Source organism: Diceros bicornis, chromosome 7, assembly GCF_020826845.1.
Source record: "Diceros bicornis minor isolate mBicDic1 chromosome 7, mDicBic1.mat.cur, whole genome shotgun sequence".
Taxonomy (NCBI): domain Eukaryota; kingdom Metazoa; phylum Chordata; class Mammalia; order Perissodactyla; family Rhinocerotidae; genus Diceros; species Diceros bicornis.
The window spans coordinates 70,205,321-70,228,378 of record NC_080746.1 but is presented as its reverse complement, the minus strand read 5'-3'; the positions used below and the strand labels follow the sequence as shown (position 1 = coordinate 70,228,378).

Here is a 23,058-nt window from a genome sequence, read left to right as displayed (position 1 = left end):
TTAGACAGCTTTTGGTTTATTCCTATTACATATAATGTTTTGCTGAATAACCTTTAACATTCATGTTTGCACGCTCCATTGACTGTATCTTTGGATGAATTCTCAAAGGTAGACTTGGTGGATTATCATGTATGTACAGTTTATTTTTTGAACAAAAATAATTGACTTTATTCCTATTTTTTTTAAATTTTTATTTATTTATTTATTTATTTTCCCCCCAAAACCCCAGTAGATAGTTGTATGTCATAGCTGCACATTCTTCCAGCTGCTGCATGTGGGACGCGGCCTCAGCATGGCCGGAGAAGCAGTGCGTCAGTGTGTGCCCGGGATCCGCGCCCGGGATCCGCTCCCGGGCCGCCAGCAGCGGAGCTCGCGCACTTAACCACTAAGCCACGGGGCCGGCCCTATTCCTATTATTTTTAATCTTTGTTTTGGCCCTGTTGACTGAGACAGTTTCAAAATTGAAACTGCTTATTTTATTAACTGTTCCATAGATTGTTCTTTAAATTTGGTCATCTTTTTTCATGGCTTTGTCTAAATAACTCCATAAAATGTTGAATAAAATAGGGCCAAAGATAATCTTTTGGCATAATTTTTTAGTTATTATTTCAATTAAGAGTTATAATTCTCTAGGCACATTTTGTCACTTTATCATATCAGTGTTATGGGTGATTTTGTCAAATGCGCTTTTCTAAAATCAAAACATTTTGTGTTTCATATTTGTTGATGTATCAATCCAACACTATCAAAAAATAAATAAGATGTGCATTGTTCTTAGCGAATTAATTTAGACTTTAGTCATCTGTGCTTTGTTCCTATTTTGATTTCATTTTATTGTGAAGTATATAGGATACACACACAAGAGTGAATGAATATATTAAGTACAAATCATAAGAAAGAAACTTGGCTAATTTTAACATATATATAAAGTAAAATTTTTAAAGTGTTAACCCCACTCCTACCCTCTCAATCAAAACAGACAAAACAACTACGTGCATAATAAGGACACAAAAGCAATTTTTCTAGGCAGCATAAGTATACATGAAAAACACCTGGGGAGATTTCAAGGACTACACTCAGTGTGTACAGCAGACAGAATCATGTGTCTACAGAAAACAAACAAACAACAAAAACTAGCACAATCAAGATCAGGTAACATTAACAGACATTAATATACAGTTTATGGGCAATTTGAGGGTACTACATAAGAAACTAGTTGAAGGAAATAGGGATATCTAAAATAAAAAAGGCTTAGGATAATAAACTTCAACTTCTAGATTCTTCTACTTCAAAGTAATATATATACTTGGAAGAAGAGAGGGCAGAAGAAAAGATGGAAGCATCTTAAAGGGAAATTGAAAAGAAAATAGCACTCATTTAGATAGTGGTTAAAAAAGAATTATTGTCATTTACAGCCTTCAAGCCACATACAATATTCTACTCTTTAAAATATCTAACACTTCCACGGGGTCAGCCCCGTGGCGTAGCGGTTAAGTGCACATGCTCTGCTGCTGGTGGCCGGGGTTCGGATCCCGGGCACGCACGGACGCACTGCTTGTCAGGCCATGCTGTGGCGGCGTCCCATATAAAGTGAAGGAAGATGGGCACGGATGTTAGCTCAGGGCCAGTCTTCCTCAGCAAAAAGAGGAGGATTGGCATGGATGTTAGCTCAGGGCTGATTTTCCTCACAAAAAAAAAAAATCTAACGCGTCCATTTCTGGGACAAGAGGGAGTAGATGTACTTCTTTCTATTCCACCTACTAAATACAACTAAAAACGTTATGTATAAAACAAGATAAGACATTGAAAGGCAAAGAGGCAGCAGACTAGCTAAAGACCTCAGGACCCAAGGAACGAAGGACATGGTGGTTAATTCCCTAGATTTCTTTTTGCCTAATAGATCCTGGTCTGAGTGGGTACACAGTAAAAAAGCCCCAAGAAAAGAATGTCCTTATCTAGCTAAAGGATCAGGAAAGGAGCAGCCTCACAAAACAGGAAACTTTTTGACACTAACCACACTACTCCAGCCAAATACCCAGAAAAAAACTGTTGCCCTGCCTCCACTCCCATCATCAAAGTCCAAGAGAGAAGTCTAGATTTCCACCCTTGCCTGACTGTAACAAGGCACTACCCCAACCCCCAGCCAGTGTAATGTCAAAGAAGACCTAGTGGGCAGCAGGGACTTCCATCACAGCCCAGCGGTAAGGAGCACCTATCACTTCTTATCAATGGAAGCCACATGAGGAAGAATAACAAAGTGCCCCTCCTCCTCCCAGCCACGCAGGTGTCCAGAGAAGCTTAAGGGGAGACTGAATTTCACACCTACCCAGCAGTAACAAGGCACCCTTCCCACCCCACACAGTAAACAAAAGTGGGATGAGGAACCTGGACTCCCACCCCGACCTTGAAGAAATGAGGAAGTGCTCCTTTTTCCCTGTTGGCATGGTATCAGAGGAGGTCTGTTAAAACAGAAGATTTAAATAAGATCCAGAGTCTCATAACCTAATACCCCAAATGTCCAGGATATAATGAAAGGTCACTTGTCATACCAAGAACCAGGAAAATCTCAACTTGAACGAGAAAAGACAATCAACAGATGCCAACACCAAGATGATACAAATGTTGGAATTATCTGACAAGGATTTTAAAGCAGCCATCATAAAAATGTTCAAGAAGCAATTATGAGCTCATATGAAACACGAAAAAACAAAAAATCTCAGCAAAGAAACAGCAGATAAAATACAATAACTAAAATTAAAACTCACTAGGTGGGCTCAATAGCAGAATGAAGATGACAGGTAAAAGAATTAGTAATCCGGAAGATAAGAACAACAGAAATCTTTATCTGAACAATGAAGAAAAAAAATAGACCAAAAAATAAAAAAAAAATCAGTCTTAAGCACCTTCAGAACTATAACAAAAGATCTAACATTTGTGTTATCCAAGTCCTGGAAAGAAAGGAGAAAGAGGGCAGGCCTGAAAAAACACTTAAAAAATAAGGGCTGAAAACTTCCCAAATTTGGCAAAAGACATAAAACTACATATTCAAGAAGCTGAGTGAACCCTGAACAGGATGAACTAAAAGAAATCCACACCAAGACACATCATAAACTCCTTGAAAATTAAAGAGGAAGATTTTGAAAGTAGTGAAAGAGAAACATCACCTTATCTATAAGAGCAAAACAATTCAAATGCAGCAGATTTCTCAGCAGAAATCACAGAGGCAGAGGTAAGTGGCACCATAGTTTCCAAGTGCTAAAAGAAAAGAATTATCAACTCAGAATCTTATATCCAGGCAAAAATATCCTTCAGGAACGAAGGGAAAATCAAGACATTTTCAGATGAAGGAAGACTAAGAGATTTGCTGCTAGCAGACCCACCCTAAAAGAACGGCTAAAGGAAGTTCTCTAAACAGAAATAAGAATGCTAAGAAACCACTTTGTATTAAAATGAAATATGACTATTATATTCTATGATAATGCATAAAAGCTATTTTATGTAAGTAATTAGAGTATTGCCCTGACTAACACACCTTGCAAAATTCTACACTATAAAATAACTTAGAGTTGACTCAATGTGATGTTGGGGTTATTTCCACAAAAAGCTAGACATCATGAGCTCTGAGTCAAATCTATAACCTCTGTTATACCGCTATCTCTAAGCTGCAAAGTCAAATTCAACTTACATCATTTCAGTTTACCACAAGTTTTCAAAAAATGTGACCCTCTATGAGTGTTAAAACTGCCTACTGATCTGGCAATTTCACTTCTGCGTATATAACCAAAAGAATTGAAAGCCAGAACTTGAATAGATATTTGCACAACCACATTCTTAGCAGCATTATTCACAGTAGCCAAAAGGTGGAATCAACCCAAGAGTCCATCGATGGACGAGTGAAAACAAATGTGATCTATACACACACACACATACATACTACAGAGTATTATTCAGCCTTAAAAAGGAAGGCAATTCTAACACATGCTACAACATGGATGAACCTTGAGGACATTATGCTAAGTGAAATAAGGCTGTTACAAAAGGGCAAATACTGTATGATTCCACTTATAAGAGGTACCTAGAGTAGTCAAATTCATAAGACAGAATGTAGAATGGTGGTTGCCAGAGATGCGGGGGCGGGGGGGGGTGGCAGTATGGGAATGTGGCGTTAATAGGTACAGTTTTGCAAGATGAAAAGATTTCTGTGGATGGATGATAATGAGTAGCACAACAATGTGAATGTACTTAATACCACTGAACTGTACACTTAAAAACGATTAAGATGGTAAATTTTATGTTATGTGTATTTTACTACAATTTTTTAAAACATTAAAATTAAATAAAGAACTTAAGACCATAAATTTGTGGAAGTAGCAAAACTGTCTGCAAACTGAGTTTCCAGTGGCGCTGTATTACAAACACATAATATGCATAAAAATATATTATGGCTATATGTAAATATATACATGAAATAAATTTCTATTTTTCTTACAATCCAAAAAATTAAAAATCTGCCTATTAAGGGCTTTCATATGATTTGAGTGTATATATGCATACATGTAGAGAGAATAAATATCGAAATAAAAACATTTCACATTTATATATGTGTGTGTGCATATTTTCTAGCTCCTTCCACTGAGAGGACCTAGAAGTAATGACATCCCTGTAGGAATAAACACATCTAGCACCCAGATTTTGGTTTCTGAATACCATTCTCCACAAAAAGGATCCAGAGGTCTTCGTAGAAATGGCTGATCTTAGTGGTAGGGCTGAAAAAGCATAAGAAGAGCTTAGAATATCTTGCACTGCCAGAAAGTAAGGAAGTGCTCCAAGAACGGTGGAATATGTCAAGAGGACACAGGAACCAAGTGAAAAAGGCCAAATCTGGAATACTTTCAACATCAAAATAAATTGATGATTAATTCAATTTAAAAGTTAACATTGAAAAGATTGCTGCATAGAGTGGGAAGTAATCAAATGACTAAGAATGTACATGTAGATATTCTGCAAATTTTAATAGTAAACATGTCCTATTTCCGGAATAATATTAAAAGACTGATAATGGGCAGTAAGGATTAGAGAATGGCTATAACTGGCCTAATACTTGTTAAGGAACCCTTGGAACAATTTATTTTCCATATTTAAAATGCACTTTTCTCACTTACAAGCTAAAATGTTAGCTATAGAAGTTAACTGCCAGGAAGCTCTGTTCCTAAATCAAACATTAAAACTCTGATCATATTTTTTAAAAAATCTGATTGTGAACTTTTAATTCAGCATATTTTAAATATTCAACTTAGAAATAAATGAGTATGTAAATAAGAGAATTAAGGGTAAAGATGGTATCATCAAATTTGATATGAATCAAGTTAGAATTTTTAGCGCTTATTTCAGTTTTTAAATTTTTGAGAAGTTTATCATTTACTGTTTCCATTTTTGTGATTTCATGTTTCAAATGTTGCCACTTCAATGTGGATGAAAACTGAAGATCAAGTATATCATTAAAATATATCACATTTCCCATTTCCCATTCTGTTTAGCACTCCTAAACAGTCAAGCCTTTTTAATAAAACATCTCTACAAATCACTAAAATCAGAAAGTGATGCAAACTACATTTTACTAACAAAAACTCAAAACTTTCTTAGTGTCCACTTTAAGTCCATTCTCACTACTGTCCTCTACAATTTCACCCAAATAGCTCAGTCTTCTTAACTCTAGCTTTTCACAATATTTAGTTGTAGGCTCAAATTTCTAAAAAAAAAATTCCCTCATATATCTAGGATTTGCACCCATTTCTTAAAAAATAGAATTTAGCTCTTAATATATTCAAAGAAAACAAATATGTCCAAGGATTTGAGGAGATTAGTCAGGAATACATAAATCGTTCAGAAAATCATAAAGATACAATATGAACATGAATAAAGACGATAACAAGTGTACAGGAAGAAACACAAGCAGTTTCTTATGCATGCTTCTACTTAGCTAAGAAATGAAAATGACTACAATCTTTACTATTGAACACAAACCATGGAAGTAGAAAGTCTAAGTCCTTCAAGGAATTCTCTAAACAAAATATAGTCATTTAGGAACATTTCATAATATGTTATAGCTGGTGCTTTTGGAAGCTTAGTGTGCTCTTAAAACTTGTAAGCAGGGGCCGGCCCTGTGGCTTAGCGGTTAAGTGCACGCGCTCCACTATTGGCGGCCCGGGTTCGGATCCCGGGCGAGCACCAATGCACCGCTTGTCCGGCCATGCTGAGGCGGCATCCCACATACAGCAACTAGAAGGATTCGCAACTATGACGTACAACTATCTACTGGGGCTTCGGGGAGAAAAGGGGAAAAAAAAGGAGGAGGACTGGCAACAGATGTTAGCCCAGGGCCGGTCTTCCACAGCAAAAAGAGGAGGATTGGCATGGACGTTAGCTCAGGGTTGATCTTCCTCACAGAAAAAAAAAAAAAAGAAAAAAACTTTTAAGAAAATTTCCAAAAAATTGAGTTCGAAAAATTTCCAAGCTGATTTTAACTTTGAAAATGTTTTTAGTGCAAAGGCTTTTACTATTCAGAGGAAGTTTGATAATAATCACTCCTCGCTTTAACCTGCTTTCTAAATTCAAATCTTCATATAGGGATTTTCTAAAAGATGACTTTGTTCCTGTTCTAAAAGCTTAGTCCAGGCATTAAAAAATTGTAAGTACATTCTACTTTACTATTTTAGTTAAATACAAATTCTATGATACAAGTGCTTGTGCAATATATCATGGTATGGATTTTCTGAATTTAAACTAATATACAACATGTTATAACATCAACTGCCTATCAATATACGACATTTGTTTGTTTTTAAAATTTTGTAAAAATACACATTTTCATACCTGCCTTTGTGCTCTAGTATTAGGGCGACTCTCAGATACCTGTACTCTATTTTCTTCTAAAATACCCATGAAACAAACTCCCAGAACCTCATAATATTATAATTAGAAAACTAAATATATAAAACTCTGAAAACTATGTAACATTTTTACTAGTAACAAATTACACTTATTCAGTAGTAGAAAACTAGCAATGTAAAGTTTCAGAGCTTTAACAGAATAGTTTACAATCTATTTAATTATGATCAACATATTTGACCGTTAAGAACCAGTCAATCAGATGACTCATCATACATGACACAGAATTACAATATTTAAAGCTGGATGGACCTTCGGACATCAGATCAAGCTCCTTATTTTACATATAAATAAAAAGAAATGCAGAAACCTGAAGTGACTTTCCTAAGGTCATATATGAACATAGTTCGCCTAGGAAATACAAGCTTTCTGATGACTATAATGTTGATATATTTGTGGCATGAAAATTGTAAGGACATTATTTTTCCCCTCATTTCTAACACTCTTTCCACTTTTCCCTTACTCCTCTTAATTGTTGTTCTACTCCTGGTAATGGGTAACCCACTAATAATACACTGTAGGTATCTAAACTTAGAAACTAAACAATCTACTCTCAGGACGGGAAATAATATGCCCTTTACTATTCTTGTTATCTTTATTTTTGATTATAGCTAAGTTTTCTTCTGGGCATAGGCCGTTGCTGACAAGAAGTGACTCAGCTTGTGATACAACTGACTTGTTTACAGGTCTTGAATGTTCTACTGAATTATTACTAAATCAGAGAAGCTTGTTTATATTATCTGTTACCAAGCTTTTTATTTAGAAGCATGGATAATAATTTTAATGTAAGAATATTACATTCTTATAATACTCTGAACATGAATTTATACAATTGAAAAAAATGTTAAGGTTATTTAAAACTATTTAAAGACTGTTTATTTCCTTTTGGCGTGGCCTATGGTACAAAGAACAACGTACTGCAGAAGCAAAATATCTAAGCTAGAACCCTCAGGTCAACGTGGCTACTTTTCTTTTAGCTGTGTAATCCTTTGCAAGTCACTTGTCTCTGACTCTCAGGGTCCACAAAGAGTTTTTCTGCAGATCAAAAGACAGAATATCTTGACAATGCTCTATAAATTATTATAATATCATACAAAAGGTATTATTAGAGAACTATCAGTTACTACCCTTAAAACAGATTTAAGAAATATATAATTCTCTGCTATAATGAAATTTATATTATTTAAAATTTCAAAAGATGATCTTTTTTGGGTAACAGGAACTTCATCAGGAAAAAAATCTGCAAAGATCTTTTGTTTTCTGATTGCATGGCCTTCTCACAAAGTTTAAAAACCTACTACTAAAAGAGTAGTAAAAACCCTACTACTACAAAGTTTATGTAGATTTATAATTTAGAGATAAATCTTACACCTTATCTGGTCCAACTCCCTCATTTCACAGATGAAAGAATAAAAAAAAAGGCAGGCCCAGGAAAGGTTAAGCAACTAAGGCAAAGCCAACCACCGAGTTTTCTGACGCCCAAACCACTGTGCTTTCCACCAGACCTGCCATTATGCGAACCCCTTTCCCAAAGAGCCTACCAAAATCATAGCCACTACTCTTTAATGCAGTGACCAGTACCCTATGGGTACTCTTTTTACTTCTCTCTGTTTCCTATCAGTACTTAGCAAAACTTTAAACATACAACATCTGCATAAAGTACGTTTTTTAGATCAGGCTTAATACAAACCCCAAGCACATGAAAAGATGCTCTACATCATTAGTCACTAGAGAAATGTAAATTAAAACCACAAAGAGATATCACACACACTTACTACAATGGTTAAAAAACTAAACTAAAAAAATGACATTACCAAGTACCAACAAGGATGCAGAGCAACTAGAATGCTCATACACTGCTCACTGAAATGCAAAACAGTACAGCCACTTCAGAAAAGAGTTCAGCAGTTTCCTCCTAAGTTAAACATGCATTTACCATATAAAGACATATGTCCACCCAAAAAACTGTACACAGTTTGTAGCAGCTTTATTGAGAATCACCAAAAACTGGAAACAACCCAAACGTCCCTCAGCTGGTGAATGGATAAACAAATTGTGGCATTCAGTAATAAAAAGGAAGACTGCTGATACATGCAACAACATAGATGAATCTCATAGTTTTACAGTAGATGAAAGAAGTCAGACTCAAATTCTCCATATTATATGAATTCCAGTCATGATATTCTGGAAAAGGCAAAATATGAGGGCAGAAAACAGATCAATGGTTGCAGGGAGACTGGAGCTGGGGAAAGAGGTTGACTACAATGGGCACGAGAAAAATTTTTTAAGGTGATGGAGATATTTTATATGTTGATCGTGGTGGTGGTTATACAACTGTATAAATTTGTCAAAATTCATAAAACTGTACACCTTAAAAGGACAAATTTTACTGTATATAAATTATACCTCAGTACATCTGACTTTTTAATAAAGGTCTCCTTCTAGCTCTTCCACTACCTGAGTCCTTGAGGAAGTTATTGAGCTTTATGTTTTTCTCACCTAAAAATGAAGGGACCGTAAAACCTAACTGCTCCCTCCCTCCCCGTGTTAAATCATGTCACTGAATCGTGGAAGCATTTTCTGTGTCATCTCGGCTTTTCTTAGAATTCTTAAAGTTATCTTTGTATGTTGATAGTAAATAATGTAATGGTAAATAAATATTTCAAGACATGAATTTAAAATGTCAAAACTAAAGCAATAATATTTCTCAGATGTTTAATAAGAGACCTTATTGTTAGGTATCTAATCTTTCATTACCACAAAGTACTATAAATAAAGTAATAAATTACAAATTGGTGTAAACTTAAAATTAAAGGCAATAAAATTAAAACAGCTAAACACATAAAAGGGTAGACATTTTATAAAGTGGGAGAAATGTATATAAATTCATAGATTATTTATATTTACTAAAGCGATATGTATCTTTTACAAGATGAGTCATACAAAAATTGTACTTTCTGAGGCAATCTGGAACTGGGGTTGTAATCAAGGGCTCCTCTTGGTTAAATATAAAGTTAATACCAAATGTATTGGATTCACTGTATACAAAAAGATTTAAATTCCAGGCCTTTTTGCTTAATTATGTCACTCAACAGCCCTTAATTTTTCTACTGGAAAGCCACTATATTTATTGAATATAAGCATGTTATGCTAATATTTAAAGACTCTGCAAGTCTTAGAGCAGTCAACTACACAGCATCAACTCTAAAGCACAATAATAATAGAACTCACAGGAACCCAGAGTCTCGTCCATCCACTTCAACTGGTTCCACTCCAGAGACAGAGAAAATCAGAATTATCAAACACACCAAGTTCTCTCAGAAACAAACTATTCTTAACATGGATTCTGCTTTAAAATAACATTTCACACTGAATCCTACAATTTGTTAATCTAGTAAATTATTTTGATAAATATCTATATATATATTAAACCAATTTCTCTCAGGACCCCATTAGACTCAAAAATTTTTTTAATATTTGTACTTTGTTATATGTTCCAGTTCTCAATTAAAGCAATAAGAGTAAGTCTTAATGATATAAAAGAACCTGTCAAACATAACAATCCTTTAGGATTTGTGTTGTACACATAAACATATTAGCTGACAGGTCATAATCAGAACTGTTACTTCAAATGACTAGCATATTTAATAACTAAAATATGACTTCATTTTCATTTAATCAAGCAATATTTATTGGACAACAACAATATACAGCACATTGTGCTGGCCCCAAAGTAGAACATAGGGTGAAGGTAATAACAGAAATGAAGGTAGTAACAGTAATGATAGTTAACATTTATACAGTGCTTATTACGTGGAAGACACTTTACATGTATTAACTCGTTTAATGTTTCCAACAACCCTAGGAGGTAGTTACTAGTATTTTCATTTAACTAAGGTACTGAGAGGTTAAGTAACTTGTCCAAGGTCACAAAGCTGGTATCTGAACCCAGGAACTCTTGCTATTGTGTCCTGTTTGTATGACTCATCTCGACTTTGAAGAGCTTCTAATCTAATGATGGTATTAACACAAATAACAAGTAACTTATTATAAAAGGATATAATTTTTCAAATGCCAAAAGATACAGTGCTAAGGGATTTCAGGGTTAGGAAAATGCAATCTGATTGAAAGGAAAATCAGGACAGGTTTCTTATAGACTAAGAGAGGCTGGATTTTGCCAGCTGAATAGGATTTTAAGAGCATGTTTTTTAAAAAATCAAAATTCAAGACATAACATCTCAGTAATTTTCATAAAAACAGTAATCTCTCAACACTGGGTTGTAGGAACAGTTTTATGTAAATGTAAACATTCATATCCATGGCTACTTTACGTATGCATGGTTCAGTTTAGTTCCATTAAACAAAAGAATAAGGCAATTATTATTGCTCCCACACTAGAGACAAAATAAATGGAAGTATGCAGTAAGGCAGAGAGAAGACCTCTGTTCACTTCACTACACCTGCATTCATCCCTTCTTCCATTGTACCAACAGAAACCAGGCTCAGGAAAAAGGTTGTGTTCTTTAAGAATCTTGATGAGAAAGATCACATCATTTTTGCCAATCATTTGCCATCACTGTCAATCATTTTGCCAAAGACTTTTTTTACAATGCAGAATGTTTGTAAAAAATTAGATTTTAAGCCAGCAATACCTAGACAGAACACTTCAAAATCTGTGTAATAAACCTCATAAAAGAATATGCCTCTGCATATCATGACACCTAAACATGTTGCCTGAACTGAAGAAGGTCCTTAACACCAATGAATCAGTTTTAAAAGTAGATGTCTTCTGGAACTTTAATTTATATTAGGTACTTAAATATATATTTAATGCTATGTTTTTTGCAATCTCCTATTTTCAATACAATCTTTTCTTTCCAACTTGGGCTAAGATGGTATGCTAGTACTCTAGAAGTATACAAACCCTCTCCCCTCCATTTCAGCAAAAAATTATAGTATCTGGGCACTAAGACACAAAAAGTTTACGTGACTAATCCAAAAAATGGAAAATAAAAAAGAGGCAAGAACCTTAAGAAAGTAATTAAATAGTAGTTTCCATGTAAAATCAAAGTTCACCCATTTAAATTCCCTAAAAAAACGGATGATAAAAAAATACTTCACATTATTCACTCAGGGCAAGGGCACAGAAGTGGCACATGAAAGCATATAGCACATCTGGGAATAGCAACTAATGTAGTCAAATATGGCTAAAACAAAATTGGCTTGGGGCAGGAGACAAAAATATTAAATTAAGAATTTCTGGTTAAAGAGGATAGATGAATACAAGCATTTAGCTGTGAAGCTTCCCAAAATATCTCTGAAACAAGAGTAAAGAAATTTTTTAAAGAGCATAAACCCATAAGAAACCAGAAACACAATTTTAGAAGCTGGAAAGCAGAACAAATGGTAATGACTATTATACCTGAGAAGGTTGAATCCTACATTAGCCTAGAGAAAAACCAAAGACACCTGGTTTATATCATACTTACATTTACACCAAAAGATCCCTCAACTCCTTGGAGAAGTGGTTGATTCCAGGGTTGAGGCAGGGAAAATATAAGATGGGCTGAAGCATTACATGGTGCCAGAAACTAAGGAAGCATTCAAAAAACAAGGATGAGCACAGACGCCAACCAGAAAGAACTCCTCATGGCTGAGACTGGAACAGTTTGAGCAACAAAATACTCTAAATAACCATAGTATTGGGTTATAAACCAAAGAATAAAATAAATATCCATAAGTCTATACTGATATAAATAAATAATTAAGTAAATAAATGGGAGAGAAGGGACAACTCTTCCTCACAGAATAATTCCCCTTAATAAATGTAGAAATAATGAGAGAAATAGAAAATCACTATTAGAATGAAACAGTAATAAGACAAGATCCATAGAGGGACGCTACATTAGTGGGCAGAAGTTTAAGCAGAAACAAGATACCTGCGTGGTATCAAAGTATTTACTAATTATTAAATAGGAAAATAGTAACTTCACAGTGGAGAAACCAAGCAGACACCATCTTAACCAAGCGATCAAGGTTAACGTCACCAGGAGTACATTTCAGCATCATGTCCCCCTACCCCCTCCACACGATGCATTATTGAGAAGGACACATCATGTCTGTGTTAGCCTTCTCTTTAATTCATAACCTCAATGCAATAATGAGGTAATATCAGACAAACCCAAATTGAGGGCCATTTTACAAAATAACTGAAAAGTACTGTTCAAAAGTGTCAAGGTCACGAAAGAGAAGGAAAGACTGGGAAACTGTCACAGATAAAAGGAAACTAAGGAGACATGACAACTAAATTTAATGCGGAATCCTGAATTTGGATCTTGGAACAAAAAAGAACATTAGTGGAAAAACTAGTAAAATCTGAATAAATTCTGTAGTATAGTTAATAGTATTGCAGTAAGGTTAATTTCTTAATTTTGATAAGTGTTTGATGGTTATATAAGATGTCACCATAAGGAGAAGCATGGTGAAGGGTATATAGGAACTCTCTATATTCTTTTTGCAACTCTCCTACAAAAAAAAGTGAAAAGAAAAGAAAAGAAAAAAAAACCTAAAAGCCTCAGGAACAGGCAGTTTCAGATACTCTGGGAGAAGGGTGGAGTCTCCTATTCTAGGAGAATAGGTTGAAGTCTGCTTAAGAAGCAGTTAGAATCCCCGGACTCCCTCTTTTACTCTTTGCCTCCTCCTGGCAAAAGACTAAACAACCTCTGGAGAGCATAAAACAGCATATCTCTGGACAAGAGAACATCAGGCTCAATTGAATTAGAGGGGCGCTATACTGAAAACTGGGGAACCGAATGAAAGTGTATTTGCATACTTAATAATGAAACCCACATTCCCTTTTCCTACTCAACAACCAAGCTTGTTCTCTCCAGGCAAAAGATCAGAATTCTTTTCTGGGAAATCAATCCAGTACAAGAGAAGATGTGTCACTAGAAGTCTGCAAGTAAAGTATCCAGACATATCAACCTATAGGGAAAACCATAATCACCCACTGGCAGAGCTTCCATTGAGCTGAGTTTCCCCTCTTTTAAATAAGCGTTGACTTCCAAGGATCACCAGACATCTAAGGAAAGCATCTAACAGGAAAGAGAAAGCCCAAAGCAAATAAACAGAAAAAGGAAATTTGGAGGAAAGAGAGAATATACAGAGTGGAAAACTATCTATAATTTCCTACGAGAGAAAAGAGAAGACATTGCATCCATAAAACAAAAACAGGATATTATTAAAAATTTTTTCAGGACAAAAAAAATAGAGTGCTTGGAAATTATAAACATGATAGCAGAAGCAATTCTTAGAAGAAGTGGCAGATAAAGTTGAGAAAAACCTCCCAGAAAGCAAGGGGCAAAGGAAAAGAAATGGAAAATAGATGAAAACAGACAAGAAAATTAGAGAAACCAGTCAGTAGGCCCAACACGTAAACAATAGGAATTCAAGAGAGAGAACAGAGAAAATGAAGGGACAGAAATCAAAGAAATTACTTAAAGAAATTTCCCAGGGTGCTGGCCTGGTGGTGCAGTGGTTAAGTTTGGTGTGCTCCGCTTCAGCCACCTGGGGTTCGTGGTGGCAACCCACGTACAAAATAGATGAAGATTGGCACAGACCTTACTTAGCTCAGGGAGAATTTTCCTCAGCAAAAAAAAAAAAAAGAAAGAAAGAAAGAAAGAAAGAAATTTCCCAGAACTGATGAGATAAATTCCAGATTGAATAAGACTACCCTGAACCCAGAAGAAATGGATAAAAACAGACCTAAACCTAGGCACATAATACAGGAATTTCAGAACTCTAAGGAAAAAGATTCTCCAAGCTTCCAGAGAGGGGAAAAAACAGTTTTAAAACAGTGGAAAAGAACCTTTTAGGCATCTGATGTCTCAACAGCAACACTGGAAAAAGAAAACAATGGAGCCATGTTTTCAAAATTCTGAGAGAAAATTATATCTGACCGAGAATTCTCTGCCCAGCCAAGCTATTTATAATGCAAGAAAGTAGAAACAACATTTTTAGATATGTGAGGTCTCAAAAAAATGATATCCCATCCAGAAAGCTCTTGAAAGTGGTCCTCCAAAATGAAAAAGCAAGCAAAGAAAAGATGAAGACATCTGATACAGAACTAGGGGCTCCAATAGAGGAGAGACCGTGGGGAACTACTCAGATGATAGTAAAGGCAAATCTAAGAGAACAGCTGCAATTCAAGGAAATTCAAACAAAAAATGGGTAGGCTTGAACATAATGAGAGGAGACATACACTCAAGAGAGAGTTTGGACTAAATCAGGGTTTCTCAACAGTGGCACTATTGACATCTTGGGCCACATAGTTCTTTGTTGTGGGAGGCTGTCCTGCGCAGTGTAGGATGATGTTTGGCAGCACAGCTGGCTTCTACTCACAAGACGGCAGTAGCACGCCCCCCGCCCTCCCACCACCTACCCAAAAGTCCTTTGGGTTGTCCCCAATTGAGAACCCCTTGGCTAAATTAATGATAAGTACACAGAAAACAAAGCAAAAGCAAATTTTAAAAAAATACTAACTCAGGGAAAACAAAATGTTGTACAGGAAAGGAAAATAATCACAGTAAACTATATGGCTCCACTATGAATAGTTTATAGTCACACTGATATAAACCAAATACCGATGTATCCAAACAACTTGCAATATGACAACATTGGTAAGGATTGGGCAAGATTGACAAGTGTGTGTGCATAAGGTTGGGGATAGTGGTAAACCATATCTTCCATTGTGGGAAGTCAGTGGATAATCCCTTAAACTGAAAAATCAAGAAAGAAAACTAAAAGCATGCTATTTTTAGATATGGAGGCAAATATCAAAAGAATGAGTTGAAAGTGGTTGCTCTGCAGAGCCCGAAATAAAGGGGAGGGAGGATTTGCAGAGGACTACTGTTTTTGTGTATAGTCCTGCAGAGCTATTCAACTCTTTTAAATATGTGCATTTATAACTTTGATAAAAGTTAAATTTAAAAAAATCAATTGAGGCTAGATTATGAGAGACTTGCCTACTGGTTACGGCCACATTGTCTTAGAATCAAACAGCTACACAACTTTGAGCAAGTTGCTTAGGCTCTTTAAGCCTGACTTTCTTCATCTATAAAATAGATAATGAAAAATAACAGCTGCCTTAAAGGGTTGTTATAGGAATTAAATAAGATAATGTATGTAAATTATGTAGCATAGTATCTGGCACATAGTGTTTATATAAATAGTACCTATTATTCAATTTGCAATCAGAAGGTAATAATTATAAACTTTAAAGCAGGTAATTCCTCATCTCATCTCTTTTAGGAAGTAATGCTGGCAGCTGCGGAGGGGATGGCTAGGAAAGAGAAGAGCCTAGAAGCATAAAGACCATTCACAAGGGCCACATTTGAATGAGAAAATACAGAGAGGCAGAGTCATGGAGAGAAAGGTAAGGGTACAAGAGATACCTTCTAAGTGAGGGACTAACTATACATGAGTAAAAGGAAAAAGGGGGAGGCAAAAAAATGTTCCAACTTAAGCAATTAAATAGATGGTGATGACAGTAACTGAACAAGAGACTACAGAGAGAGAATGATGTTGGGAGAACGACGTGAGAAGAGGGAGAGCAGAGAAATGAGGTTAATGTTACCCATATTGAATTTGTGGGTCTCTACCAAGTAGAGATATCCAGTATGCAGGTGGAAATCTGAATCTAGAAGAAGAGTGGTCAGGGCTGGAAATATAAATGTGTAAATTACAATCGAAGGCTGAAGCCATACACGTGGATCAGATTACTCTGTGGCAAATATACAGAGCAAGAAGACGGGAAACTAAAAGCCATGAGCATGAAAAACAACACAACACTATATAGGGCTGGCCCCGTGGTGTAATGGTTAAGTTTGGTGTGCTCTGCTTCAGCAGCCAGGGTTCACGGGTTCAGATCTCGAGTGTGGACCTACACCCCTCATCAGCCATGCTGTGGTGGCGACCCACGTATAAAGTGGAGGAAGACTGGCACAGATGTTAGCTCAGGGCTAATCCTCTTCAAGCAAAAAAAAAAAAAAAAAAAAAAACCACTATATAAATAACTACCTCAAAAACTACAATCAGATCATCTAAATTTCTTTTTTTAGTAATGTACATGATCATCGTTGAAATATGTCAAGAAGAAAATCTAAATAAAGCTCAATAATCCAGATATCCAGAAACAGCAACTGTTAATATTTTAGAGTATTCCTTCTAATGTTTCAATGTATACAACGCTAAATTGTTCATTTTTTCCTTGACAAAATTGGAATCATATACAACTATGCATTCAGCTTTTTCACTTTGTTGAGCATTTACAATGATATCTGAAATGTAAATGATTTTTATTAAACACTCCAACTGATGTAAACCACTGATGAGTGTTACTTGACATCCTTACCTTTTACTGGTAAAGGAGAATCAATACCCCAAATTTAAGAAAAAAGGCTAATTAAAAAAACCACCAAAACCCAGAATCACCACTGTAGCACATTTCCTCAAGTAATTTAATGAAGACAAAATTGAAAGAATATTCATTTGACATGCTCCATAATACATATTGATAGATTTTATTTAAAAAAAAAGACCTGACAATAGAGATGAAAAACAAGTTGTTTTAATATTTGGGGGGGCTCTTGATTATCAATGGCCCTTACAGTGATAGGTCATTGTGATATATTGTGAGGTCATTGTAAGGCTCAAATGAGTTAATACACACAAAGCACAGACAACAGTATCTGACATATAATAAATGCTAAATAAATATTGGTTATTACTATCATCATTATTAGTTCCAGATGGAAGCAATGTATACTGCATGGAAAAGAAAGGCAGAAAAGAACCCACTGAGATATGGAACTACACATTCTTTTTCTTTTTCTTTCATTTTTTTATCTTCTTTACATTTATATTATCCTTGGAGATCACTTTAAATACTGCTGTGAAAGTATCATTTTAAAAGCATTAGTAAATATGTACCCTATCCTTAATTATACTATAAGACACTTGAGGGAAGAATAAATTTTTCTAAATTTTCCCTCTATGGTAGAGTACAGTAATATGCACAGTGAGTACTCAATAAATATTAATGTCACAAATCCTCATAAAGAAACAGAATAATAAAAATGACAAACAATAAACAAAAATTGGGATGATATTAAAAACAAGAGATCTCAAAGCCAGTACCAATACACAACAATACAAAGACATATACAGTAGAGGGAAAAACTGAGGTAAAAAGCTTTGCTGTTAATCACAACGAACAGACCACACTGTCTTTGCTCTTCTCTGGATACAACAATTCAGGAGGAATACTAAAAACACTGGATTATGTCTAAAAGAGAGCAACTGAGAAACAGTTAAAGAAATGAGGATGCTCAGACTGTAGAATGGAGAGGACCTCCCTCCTGCTCCCCTTCCCCATCTTCAACAATGAGAAAGAGCTATCCTACAGGAAATGATTTAAGATTTCTTTGTTGTCCAGAGGCAACTATCAAAAGATGGCAGCTATAGAGACCTAGACTTTCCTCAACTCAAAAACTTAAAATAACAGGTCTCTTCTAAGACAAAGATGTTATCAGAGATCAGTCATGAAGGTATTCAAGTAAAGGCTGGAAAACATCCAAGCAAGAGATAATCGGTTAGAATTCTAAGTTTCCTTACAACCCTGTAACCACATCAAGAAATATTACTGAATGTCTGCTCCAGGAAGGACACTGTCCTAGACCTACAATACATATGAAAACAAAAAACAGAGAGAGAGAAATACACAAAGATCTCTACTGCCAAGAAATTCATCACAAACAAATATAAAATGTACATTACAGTTTGAGACCATAGTAGATGTCACAAAGCACTATTTATTAACTGCCAATTCATATATAAAGGTCTTCTAAGAAGGAGAAAGCCCTAAGGTTAAAATGGTCAGAAAAGGGTTTTTAGAATAAATGAGATATGAGGTACTTACGGAAAAACGTGTATGAAGGTTCTGAACAGGTGGAGAGAAGTAGAAAAGAGGGAATAGCACAAATACAAATGAAAAGCAAGTTAGAGAGAAACCTGTTTGGCTGCATTAAAAACTTGTTTCCTGGGAGAAGAGATAAGCTGAAATGGCAGGTTGTGGCCAGAATCAAACTATACTAGGCCTTGAATACCAAGCTAAGTAGTTTCAAATTTGTCCTGCATACAGCATCTGTAGCAACTACCCAACTCTGCTGTAGCCACAGACAACAGTAAACAAATGGGCATGGCTGCATTCCAATAAAAGTTTATTTGTGAATAATGAAATTTGAATTTTATATATTGCCATGTGTCACAGACTTTTATTATTCTTTTGATTTTTTCTAAAAATGTAAAACTCATTCTTAACTCATGGGCCATACAAAAACAGGCTGTGGGCTGGATGTGGCCCACGGGCTGTAGTTTACCAACCCTTGTACTATGCTAAGCTACCTTCTTCAGCAGTCCTCTAAGGTACATCTGTCCTTGAGCTTCGGGGACCAGAATAATCTATTATTTATTCAACAACGGCATGCACGCATGAATGCACATGTCTAACCAAGATCTAAATCTAGTAGGAATCAGAGGTACCCTATATAAAGGTCCTCAAAAAAAAAAACCCTCCAAATTGTTGATAATAAGCCATTAGACCAGAAGCAAAAATTTTGTAATTTATTTTCATATAGTAAATGTTCTTAGAGAGCTACAAACTATCCTTACAGAGCCTCTCAGTTACATGGAGGGACCTGTAAAATAGAGTAAAATCAAGGGGATGTGAGTTCTAGTCCTAGCTCTGTCATTTACTCCTTACATGACCCTGAGCAAGTCACTGGCAATCCTCTGGCCTTTATTTCTTCATCTGTAAAGTGAAGGGCTATAAGTTACTAGATGATCACTATGTTCTCTCTCAGCTCTAGCTCTGTATGATTCTACTCCTACTTAAAAAGACCAGACAGGAGATGACAAAGACCAGACAAAAGTGATAATTAAGGACACAGAAAAGAAGAGAAAGGCATTGACTAAAAAGGTGGGCAGATATGACAAACAGGTAGGAAAAAAGACCAGAAAAGTACAGTATGCTAAAACCTAGGAATGGTTTTGTTTTGGTTTTTTTTTTTTTAAAGTATCAAATGCAAAAGAAAACTCAAGGACGAGAAGCAAGCAAGAATTCAAGAAGAGGAGTATGGCCATCAAGAAAGAACTAGTTAGCTAGCTAAAAAAGGCAAGGACTTCAAGTGACAATCTTAAGACTTAGAGTACTGTGCATGCTTCCAGGAATCATGCAAGGAGCCAGGGAAAAAGAAAAGACTGAAGATGAGTCTAGGGAATAGAAGATAAAGGCATAAAGTCCAGAAAAAGTAGGGGGGAAAAATGTTAAGATGAGCTTGAAGCCTCAGGTAAGAGAGTTAGTAGTCTTAAAGGAGAGGCATTTAATCTTTAAAATCCAAAAGGTAGGGCCGGCCCCATGGCTTAGCAGTTAAGAGCGCGCGCTCCGCTGCTGGCGGCCCGGGTTCAGATCCCGGGCGTGCACCGACGCACTGCTTCTCTGGCCATGCTGAGGCAGCGTCCCACATACAGCAACTAGAGGGATGTGCAACTATGACATACAACTGTCTACTGGGGCTTTGGGGGAAAAAATAAATAAATAAATAAAAAATTTAAAAAAAAAAAATCCAAAAGGTAAAAGCAGCATTATAGTTATCAGTTTTTACACAATAGATATATTTCTGCAAAGCCGCATATCTATATCATGTTTTCTATAAATCAAATTATTAGGGAAATAAATCTACTGTTGAGTTTTCTTAAAGCGAAATTCCACCTATATTATATTTTCTAATACTTAAAAAAAATTAAGAAAGGACTAACTTTGCTTATGATAAGAATGAAAACCAGCAATATGTTGCTCTAAAAGAAAATGCACGTTTATATCTTTGTTATAGCACCTATCAATTCCATCCTTGCCTAAGAGTTACCACTTGTGTAGTAAAGTACCTCGCTCCTAATTGGAGCTCAACGAATTCTAGAGTTCCTTTTTTAGTATCTTTGAAAACTCCCAAGGCAAGAATTCTGATTAATTCACCTGTTTATCTGCTTTGCACAGAACTGGTGATGCTTGATGAATAAATACTGACACATGATAACTGAGTTTTAAAAAAAATTGTCCTTGCAAAACAACCATTGTCTGATAGAGTTGGAAAAATATTTGTATCAGAGATAGATAACTCCAATATCACTGTTGCAGTGTCAGAACTTGCTTAAGTAGGAACAAATTGCTACCAAGCAACTAAAAAGCAAAAAAAAAAAAAAAAAAAAAAAAAAAAATTTTAATGAACATCCATCATAAATATCAAGATCCTAAATAGCTAATTTCAACCGACACTTGCCTCTATTTAAGGTATACGAGAAATAAAAATCCAAACCATTAGCCCTGATGATTAACCAGTTAAAAATACACATTTGGATACGCTGAAGATATTTATAAAGCCAACAGATACTATTAGTATGTTGAAATTCACTGGCCAGCGCTGGATTCTGCCACTAACCTTCTACTACTATTCAAGAGAAGCCACGACTTCTCATATCACTTGCTTTTAAGAATTTAAGAAGTCGCCCCAACTGGCATACACAATCCAACGACAAAAAGTAGTTCAGCTCTCCATATGGTAATGTTCAGCTATCTCCCACCTTTCGGTGGAAGTCACATTTACTGCTTTTCAACGATCTTCCGTAGGCCCCACTTAGGCAGGCCAATAGTACTACTAAGTAACAGGAGTTCAAAAAAGTCGTAACAGTTAACTCTGCCCTCCCACAGATCCCAAGTTGGGTGTAGATTTCACAAGCCCTGAAAGGGCTACACCGCCACTGTCAAAACCAGAAGCAGCACAGTCACCCTGTCGTGCCCATCACCAACTGTTCCAGAATATTTTCTCTGAGCGCACCTCTCTATCTTGGCTCGACATGGTAAATAAGTACTTAAAAGGCCACCTTCTCCCCCGAGGCAGGACCCGATTCCTCCCAGTGCGCTCCTTTATTTGTCCAGCCCCACAACCCCCAGGTGGGAGGTCTCGGCTCCCCCGGCCTTCCAGACCCAGCCCGGGCTCCCAACTGCTCGCCGCACCCACCAGACACCCCACCACCGCCACACACCTCCTCCCCACCCCCGGCCGGGCCCGCAGGCGAGCCGGGCCCGCAGCCGGCCTCTCGCCCGGGCCTGCGCTGCCTCGAGCAGCCGCAGGCCTCGGGCCTAGCCTCCGCTGGCCCCTCACCTCTTTCGGAACCAGTTGGTTCTCCTCGCCGGGCACCATCGCTCAGACTCCGGCCGCTCCTCTCCGCCCTGCCGGGGGAGGGGGAGGGTGGCGGCGGCTCTCTGCCTCACGAGAGAAGGGCAGCGGCAGGCATCCTCTCCACCGCCCCCGCTCCGGCAACCGCGGAGGCCTCAGCCACCAGCGCGCAGACAGCGACCCACGGCTCCGCCGCCGCCGCCGCCGTCGCCTTCGTCGTCGGCCCCTCCCCCAGCCCGCTGCAATCAATGGAAAAATGGCGGCGGCCGCTCTCGCGAGAATTAGGGCCTTCGGGCTCCGAGCCCGGCGCCTGGCGCCCGAGGTGCCGAGGCAGCTGTCGCTCGCGTCTAATTACCTCAGCTCTTACTCAGCCCCGGGAGGTAGTGCAAAATCGGCTGAGCGGCCACGCAAACGCTTTTTGTTAGAGGGATTCTGGACCGTCCATGTCGGGACTCCCTCTGCCGGCAGAGAAAGGACCAGACCTGGGTCCTCCATGCCTTCTCGGACTCTTCGGACTCCCTGGCCACCAGGAGAAGACTGGAGCCTAAAGCCCCGCGCTGACCCTACCTCCAAGACTGTTCTCCCTTCCCGTTAGGAAAGCGCCCTAACCTCCCCTCTTCACATACCCGTAGCCTCTTCCTGGAAGAAAGCACACGGGCTCCCTCCCGGCCTCCGCCCTCAGCCAGAAAGGGCTGCGTTTTCTTTCCCCCGCCTCCCACCCTCCTAATGGCCTCGGCCCGAGGGACCTCAAGGCCCATCTCCTGCTAGGGGAGGCAACAGCCCTTGTCTCAGAGAAATGGTGTCACATCTCCCCCACACA

At 37.3% G+C, this 23,058-nt stretch overlaps 1 protein-coding gene across 3 annotated transcripts in view; it reads right to left on the bottom strand.

The window, feature by feature from the left end:
• The window catches only part of USP47 (ubiquitin specific peptidase 47), a 120,103-nt gene extending 97,670 nt beyond the window's left edge, over positions 1-22,433 (bottom strand). For 2 of the 3 annotated variants that reach the window (XM_058545988.1, XM_058545989.1), the window contains exon 1: positions 22,224-22,433. In XM_058545988.1, coding sequence (XP_058401971.1) covers positions 22,224-22,262 — 39 coding nt within the window. In that variant the 5' untranslated portion in view covers positions 22,263-22,433. The remainder of the gene's footprint in view (positions 1-22,223) is intronic. The other variant, XM_058545990.1, reaches the window with a different exon arrangement.
• Positions 22,434-23,058: the final 625 nt, after the last annotated feature.